This window comes from Vicia villosa, unplaced genomic scaffold (genome assembly GCF_029867415.1).
Source record: "Vicia villosa cultivar HV-30 ecotype Madison, WI unplaced genomic scaffold, Vvil1.0 ctg.001440F_1_1, whole genome shotgun sequence".
NCBI lineage: Eukaryota > Viridiplantae > Streptophyta > Magnoliopsida > Fabales > Fabaceae > Vicia > Vicia villosa.
Window position 1 is genome coordinate 393,265 of NW_026705619.1, and position 9,276 is coordinate 402,540.

Below are 9,276 nucleotides of genomic sequence, written 5' to 3' on the forward strand. Positions count from 1 at the left end.
AATAAACTTTGTCATTTTATTTATTGTTTAAATAATATTTAAATATATTTATCATATTTTTATTAATTATTAAAAAATAGTATAAATCACACCTAAAAAAGAAAATTTTCTTCTATTATAATTTCAAAATTAAATTTAAATTTATCTATTTTATGATTTTAAAAAAAAATGAACTTATATTTAAATTTGGACCCACTAAACTTAGTCCACGGCTCCACAGCTAAAAGATTGGTACCAGAAAGACCAACGTGGCGAACATCCAGTTAGAAAACAAGAACATTTCTATATCATCGTTCGGCCAGTACTTAGAAGGGTAGTTAGATGACCTGTTAACTCCACACACCGTATATCTTAACAACCACATCGACGAAACTCGTGTCCCCTGTGTGCCTTTTTCTTTCCACAATTTAGCCCCAACAACACGTTCACACAAACAAACAGTTATAACCTTATACGATGGCGTTGGGTGTTCCTGCTGTTCCGTTCACGTACGTTGTTCACGTTCTCGGTGTTGTCGCCGCCGTATTGGTGTTGGTCTGGAACTTCCATTTCAGAGGTGGTTTGGCTTGGAGTTCTCCTAATAAGGCTCTCATCTTCAATGTAATGTTTCTCTTTCTCTTTTTCTTATCAATTTCTTTTTTTTTTTCATTGATTAATCCCATTACGGTTTTGTTTCTGGAAAATTGATTGTTAATTCTTCGATTAATTTTAATTTTCGCTATCCAATTTTGTTTCAAGTTTCTGGGGGAGTAAGTAGGTTATGCAATGATGTTAGTAAAAAAAATTAACTAAAAATTAAAGAGTAATTAACTTTTGAATTGTGGTCCACTTTTTTAGTCTGGGGACGACTAATCTGCACTTAAATTAAGGAGGGCTTAAGTTTTTTTTTTTTTTTAAAATTTTTTTGTTTGTTTGTTTGTTTGTTTGCTGCATTTTGATGTTAAAGATGAATGACTGTAAATTTGGGGAATCTTTGAAATCAAAGTTGCTTCCAGACTTTTCTAACTTCCTAGATAGTCTAATAAATGCGGTTTATTCTCATTAAAAGTGGGGTTAGTATCATTGATTGACGAGTAATAAAACTATCATTAATTGATGAGTAAATAAAATATCATAATTGATTGGAAATCTTATAAATTACTTTATTTGAATAAATTTTAATTAATGGTTAAAATAAGATTTTTTTTATGGTACAATTTTGATTTTAATTGAATAGAATTTTAGTTTCCTTTTAATTCATATACACTTTAATGAAAACAAAATTACATTCAATAACTCATAAATGCCAAATAATAAAAATAATAATTTCACGTTAACCATAGTTATTTGTATAAGGAAAAAATATTTATTTTATTTTATAAATTTATTTTCTTTATAATAAAATTATATATAAATTATGTTTAATTTATTTTTTCTATAAATAAAAACTAATTAAACTTATTTTTATATATTTTTATCAAATATATTTTAAAATGATATATATAAAATTTGAATTTTCTTAATTAATGTAAACTTTTAACTTTATTTTTATTTTTTTTATAATCAAAGATTAAATTAAAAGAATATTAGGGATACTCAATCTCATATACAAAAGACGAGGGCAACCCAAAAACGGTTCCAAATAAAAAATTACATACCAATACCAATTGAGATTTAACGAAAATAATTGTGGTTAAGTTTATAAATCGTTAAGGAGAAAGTATATTTGGTTAAGTTTTGTATCCTTTACGTGTATGTATGGTTCTCATTTTTTAATAATATAATCACATAACTTTGGTAGTGGTTCATTAATTGAATTTGTATCTCCACATGCTAAAGGGAACAAGTAAAATCTCGTGGAACTCGCGCCATGAATAAATATATATTTAAATTTAGTTACTTAAAAAATTTGGTAGGATATATTTAAATATCCACTTGTGATAAACTAAATATTCAGATATTATTTTTATATGTTTAAAAGTTGTTTGCATCATTGTAGTATCCGATCGCTTTTGCTTTATCATGATGTCCTCTGGTAAAAAAAAACAAAATTTGCTTTATTAAAAAAGAAACAGCAAAATTTTATCTTGTTTTAGAGTTTGGTAAAACCATTCTCACTTTTTTTCCAATTCAAATTTTCTCTTGTATATACAAAGAGTGTTCGAGTAGAAAAGGAAATTGAAAAAAATTCTACTACTAATGTTTTTTTTATGTGGAGTTTTCAAAGAATATAAGTATTTGTCAATATGTTTTTATTTTATTTAATTATTGGCCCCATTCCGTACCCACTCCTTTTAAATTTAATAGTTGATGGTGTCTAAATTTTCTATCCTGCAAGATGGGCATATTGACAACACATGCTTATCTTTTCATTTCAATGAAAAATGGATTTTTCTACTGCACTGCATTAATGAGCTGCATTAATGAGGTGTGTTTGCTTTAGCCGGTAAAAAAAATTGATTTTATAAAATTGATTTTGATTAAAAGTGAGATGAACAAAATATTTCAATGTAAAAATTATTTTTAGATTTAAGAAAATATAAATTTTAATTTTAAGTAGAATAAATTCTGAAAAAACATAATTAATTGTCCTCAAGGGCAACTAAACATGTTAACATCTATTTTACATGTCAAGAATCAGGTATGGTTGCCAAACATACGAGTTGAGATCCTCTCCATTTCTTTAAAAGAAATGGAGAGTGCCATTACTAAAGTTTGAGGGTATAAAATATTTATATTATTGAAAAATGTGACATATATTTTTCATATTTTGATTTTTATATATGAAAACATTAGTAATAATATTCTCCATTTCTTTGAAGAAATGGAGAGGATTTCAATTCCAAACATACATTTAGACTCTTGATGAACATACTTCATATTTTTCTACCATTTCTTAGATTTGGCTAGGTTGTTCACTAGTGCTATCATTAGCCTTTGAATTACCTATTCGTGTTGACGATAATTAAGATAGTGAATACTTTCCTTATTTTCTAGTTAAAGAGGAGTGCTAGCAACACTCTTTTGAACACTCTCTCAAGCACTTATTTTTTTATTGGTTGAAACATGTGTGGGTCCTTCACTTTGAAAATAGGTTCCACATAAAGTAGTAGAACCTAGATATGTTTCAACCAATAAAAAAGAAAGTGTTTGAGAGAATGTTTAAAAGAGAGTGTTGCTAGCATTTCTCTCTAGTCAAATTTTGTAGTGGCTTGTATTGTAAGCAATTTCCTCCATGTATTTGATGTAGTTTTGTCTTTTTGATAATTCTGTCTCGGAGGGTGTGTGAGCTAATTATAACTTATATATTTGTAGTAAAATGAAATAAGATAGTATTTAGGTTTATCTTTAATTTCTTAAAGAATATAGATATTGTGTATGTTCTATTTATAATATTATTTTTTATTTATAGTTTTATTTTCTGTCAATAGCCAGATAAATGGTAGATTTTGTTTAAAGTTTTATTTTCTATTTACAATTTTATTAGTAGTTTTATAATAGTAAGGTATTAAGTTATATGCTTTACAATAATATTTTCTACTATAAGTATGTTTCAAATATAGTAGTTTTATTATCTACTTATAATAGTAAGGTATTAATAGTTTTATGTTTTACAATATTTTTATTATTTATTTATAGTTTTAACAATAGATATTATTAAAATGTATGTTCTATTTATAATATTTTTATAATAATAGACAAGGATAATTATAGAAAAATTTTAAAATACTTTTTTCTCTTATTTATAAATGTTTCTTTATTTGTAAATTTTCTGATAGAATACTAATAAGTAGAATTATCGAAAATATCAAAATTTTCTTTGAAGTTATGAATACTGATATACACAGAAATGTATTACCACAATTGTGTATACATTTCTGTGTGTAGATGTATTCATAACTTCAAAGAGAATTTTGATATTTTTCGATAATTCTACCTATTATTATTCAATCAAAAAATTTACAAATAAAAAAACCTTTATAAATGGGAGAAAAGGTTATTTAAAGTTTTTCTATAATTATCCATGTCTATTATTATAAAAATATTATAAATAGAACATCCATCTTAATAGTATCTATTTTTAAAACTATAAATAGATAATAAAAAATATTGTAAAACATAAAGCTATTAATACCTTACTATTATAAGTAGATAATAAAACTGTTATAAAAAAAATACTTATACTAAAAAATATTATTGTAAAGCATACCCCTTAATATCTTACTATCATAAGTAAATAGTAAAATTATAAATAAAATCCACCCGTTATTCAATTTTGATAGAAAATAAAACTATAAATAAAAAATTTATAAATGCCAATATGCTATTTTTTTAAGAAAAAAATATTTATAAATGTTTATTTTATTTTAAAAATAATAATTTATAAATGCCAAATAAATAAAAATAATAATTTCACGTTAACTATAATTATTTGTTTAAGAAAAAAATATTTATTTTATTTTATTTTAAAAAATTATTTTCTTTAAAATAAAATTAGATATAAATTATGTTTAATTTATTTTTTCTTTTATTTTCTATAAATAAAAACTAATTAAAATTATTTTCTTAATTAATGTAAAATATTAACTTTATAAATCGTTAAGGAGAAAGTATATTTGGTTTTTGATATTGGTTGAAATTTATATTTGTGGTTGGTATAAGTTTTGTATCATTAGGTGTATCATGTATGGTTCTCGTTTTTTAATAATATAATCAGAGAGAAACTTTGATTGAATTATTGGTAGTGGTTCATTAATTGAATTTGTATCTCCACATGCTAAAGTGAACAAGTAAAATTTCGTGGAACTTGCGCCATGAATAAATATATGCTTAAATGTAGTTACATAAAAAATTTGGTAGGATATATTTAAATGTATGATGAGACCCATTGGAGATGCTTTTCATAAGCTTGCTACTAATTTGTGATAAATTAAAATATTCAGATATTATTTTTATATGTTTAAAAGTCGTTTGCATCATTGTAGTATCCGATCCCTTTTGCTTTATCATGATGTCCTCTGATGGGCATATTGACATTTGAAAACACATGCTTATCTGTTCATTTCAATGGAAAATAGATTTTTCTATTGCACTGCATTAATGAGATGTGTTTGCTTTTGCTGGTGAAAAAAATTTGATTTTGAGTGAATTGCTTTTGTAAAATTGATTCTGATTTAAAGTGAGTTGAACAAAATATTCCAGTGTTATAATTACGGTTAGACTAAAAAACTATAAATCCTAACTTTGTACTTGAGAGCAGTCAAACATTATGGTTGCGTGAACATACACTTAGACTTTGATGAACATACTTCATATTTTTCTACCATTTTTTAGATTTGGCTAGGTTGTTCACTAGTGATATCATTAGCCTTTGAATTATCTATTCACGTTGATGTTAATTAAGATAGTGAATACTTGCCTTATTTTCTAGTTAGAGATCATTTGTGTTTGAAAATTTTGTAGTGGCTTGTATTGTAAGCTATTGACCATGCCTATTTTGATTCAAATTAATATGCTTAATAATTTAAAAAAGTGATATTCAGAGATCTGGTCCTTCAAATTTAAATAATCAACTAGTCATGATCTGTTATCATGGATCATAAAGTCAGAGAAATGTACCAAGAATAATGCTTTATTAGGCAAGTTGGTTTATTATATTATATGATATTATATTAGTCACTTGCTGTTATTCTAAAAATATATATAAAAAAGCACTTTTTGTTGAGTAGTTCTACACTTAATCATTTTTTAAATCTCGTATCTTATGTTTCTTTTTCTTTATCCAGCTTCATCCTGTTCTTATGCTTATTGGCTTAATAATATTTGGAGGTGAAGGTAATAAAATAGGTTCACATTTCAATTTGTTACTGCTTTATGAGTAAATGACATTGGATTTTATTGACCTACAAATTGTTTGATAAAAAAATAATTGCAGCGATTATAAGTTACAAATCTCTTCCGTTGAAGAAGGAAGTGAAGAAACTGATACACCTTGTTCTCCACGCGATTGCGTTAATACTTGGAATAATTGGAATTTGTGCTGCGTTCAAGAATCACAATGAAAGTGGGATTGCCAATCTGTACAGCTTGCATTCATGGCTTGGAATTGGGGTTATTTCCTTTTATGGCATTCAGGTAAGCCATTGAATAGTACTAGTATTCTACTTTTCTTTTAAAGCCACATATGATTGTGGTCAAGTTATGGTTCCTGTTTACTGTGAATGCATTGGTGTTGTCAAATAGACGCCACGATGTTGAGCCCTGGTGGATTCTATGTCCGCTGTCATAGGCGGCAATGTCTAATCAAGGCTGTTTTTAAGGGCGTGTAAGGCGGCCTACTATTAAACCGTGGCAAAATAGGACCCTATTTATATTGTCACAATTAAACCATAGCTAACTTATACATGGCTTCTGAAAACTCAATGACGGTCCTTAGTGCAATGTCTGTTACGTCAACTATGTTTTTGCCATAGGCTGCAAGCCCCATATTTTTCTAGTTGCAAACAATCCTCGAGCGTGTTCTCTTCCATCAGTGGATAACATTCCACTTGTAACAACTTCTCGAAGGTCAACCACTAAACGTGACATTCTAGTCTCGTCTATGGTTAGAGTGTCACCTACAAGCATCAATGGTTGAACTAGATTTTTATAGGACTTTGGCAATGAAAGTAGTAGCATGAGTGTTTGGTCTTCCTCATCTACCTCAACATCTATATTTTTTAAGTTTGATATAATCTTATCAAACTTATTGATATAACCATGGATTAAGGCGCTTCTTGCATCTTACATGTATACAATTGGATTTCAAATATATCTGATTTGTTAAAGAATTCGTCATGAAATTGGTCTCTAACTTTTCCCATTCGCTAGCTTCCTTCGCTTTTTGGTTGACCAAGAATGCAACACTCCTCTCAAGGTATAAGATTATGAATGCCCCTGCTTCAAGATCTAGCTGTTCTCAATCCTCATCCTTCATATTCCATGATTTTGTTCTTTTCCTTCAAAGACTTTATGAGTTTGTGAAATAAGTAATTTTTTCATTTGCATCCTCCAATAGGAAAAATCACTTTTTCTATTAAATTTTCTCTATTTCATATTTCTCAACCTTGATGGTTCCATTAATAGAAGTCATTCTCTTCACAAAATAAAATTTTACCACTCTAAAATTTTAACAATTGAGTGTTATACTCATGTTTGGATCTGCGGTGGAAATTAGCTTTCTAATTATGGTATGAAATATAACCTCACTAAAGTAGCTCGAACAATAATTTTATATGAAAAATATAAATGTCTAGAAATGTTAATTTTGAATAATACTAACCTTACTTTTACTCATTAATTTTGTTGTTATTGTTCTACAAATTTACTTTGACATACAAGTTGAATAGAAAGATAAAAAGTAAAATGTAAAGTTAATTCCTTGAAATTAAGGAGTAATAATAGGAAGGAAAGTAAATTGAGAGACTTATATTTATGTGTAATGTGGTTCTCTCATTTTATAGTATAGCTTACTGTATAAATTTAAGTCTATGTTTGTCAGTAATACTACAAAAAAATAAAATAAAGAGTGCAACAAACAGAGTTTAATTTTATTATAAATTTAATCTTTCTTGGTTAAACATATATATTTCATCATGCAATTAATTGTGTAGGCTACATTATTATTTTTTATTTATGTTTAGTGAGAGTTGTATTTCATATTATTATTAAAAGTCAAATTTCCTTTGCGGCTCAAACAATTGGTATCACATCCAATTGTAAAATTTTAAAGTGGTAAAACTTAATTTTTTTAGCGAATTTATATTTATATATTTTACAATTGGCTCTGATACTAATTGTTGGAACAGCAACGGAAATTTGACTTTCAATAGTGATATGAAATATAACTCTTACTAAAGTTGAAAAAAAAATTGTATTCTAAACAATTAATTGAATGAAAAAATATATATGTTTAACAAAGAAAATTAAATTTCCAATAAAATGAAATTCACTTTGTTACACTCTTTATTTTTCTCTTATAGTACTATCACAAACCTGGACATAAATTTATATAGTAAGCTACATACTATACCAACTGAGAACACATTATACATAAATATAAGCCACTCAATTTACATTTCTTCCTATTATTACTTCTTAATTTTACATTTGTTCCTATTATTACTTAATTTTACATTTCACTTTTCATCTTTCCATATTTATATTTTGCTAAATATTCCCACACTAACTAAACTTAACTAATTTACTAATCAACTCTTAACTAATTTTAACAAACTCTACTTATGTATAACAAATCTCCATACTTGTAATTATCCAAACATATTTTGTATTCACATTTAACTTTCTAAGCCAGCAACCACCTCAAATGACCTTTTAGTAAGTTAGTTATATTACAGTTATATGATTAAGTCATGTGTGAGTTCCTTCAGTTACTTCTCTATTAATTTATTACTCTCTCCCTTGTTTGATGTAGGAAATGTATTTATATAGTTACTTCGTAATCAATGAAATTAGTTTCTTCGACTCTTAATATAGTATCAGAGTTTGGTTTATCAGCCAGAATTACAAATGAATACATTTATCTTCCATTTTTTCTAACATTGTAATTCTGATACATGTAGTGGATATTTGGGTTTGTGGTATTTTTCTTCCCTGGTGGAAGCTCAGAGATAAGACGTGAGTCACTTCCATGGCATGTATTATTCGGGCTGTTTGTGTATATTTTAGCTCTTGCCACTGCTTCTCTTGGGTTTCTGGAAAAGCTCACATTCTTGGAGAGTTCAGGACTTCCAAAATATGGTTCTGAGGCTTTACTTGTCAACTTCAATGCTATAGTCACAATCTTATTTGGTACTTTTGTTGTATTATCTGCCATATCTCAAGCTCCACCAGCTGCTGATGACTATGCACCCATATCGGTTGATTAAAGTAATGTTATGTTTGTTGTTGTTGGTTTGTATGATATTTTGTTTATATGGTTGGACTCAGTTTGTATTTTATCTTTAATAGTATCCACGAAACTTGACATTATAAGTTGGTTTGGATCATTGTGATTTACAGATGAATAAATGAAATGTCGCGGGTTCGAATTCATGTTCTTGTACCGCTACTAATTAAGCTGGCTTAAGGAGACAGTGTCTCGAGTGAAGAGAATCTAGGATAAAAAGAGATTTTGATTTACATATTATAAGTAAGTTATTAATAATTGATGGAAAATCTCAGCTGAAGTTCAAACAAAATTGGAGGGAACATGAATGATGCCCTCACGTAATTTGACCCCACCAAAAAAGACATCTA

General features: G+C 27.2%; 1 protein-coding gene across 1 annotated transcript; it reads left to right on the forward strand.

The window, feature by feature from the left end:
• Positions 1–242: 242 nt before the first annotated feature.
• On the forward strand, positions 243–9,072 carry LOC131635193 (transmembrane ascorbate ferrireductase 1-like). Its single transcript, XM_058905794.1, has 4 exons — positions 243–600; positions 5,766–5,814; positions 5,915–6,114; positions 8,601–9,072. The coding sequence occupies exons 1-4, from the start codon at positions 457–459 to the stop codon at positions 8,904–8,906; spliced, it is 699 nt and encodes a 232-aa protein (XP_058761777.1). The 5' UTR covers positions 243–456; the 3' UTR covers positions 8,907–9,072.
• The last annotated feature ends 204 nt before the right edge of the window (positions 9,073–9,276 follow it).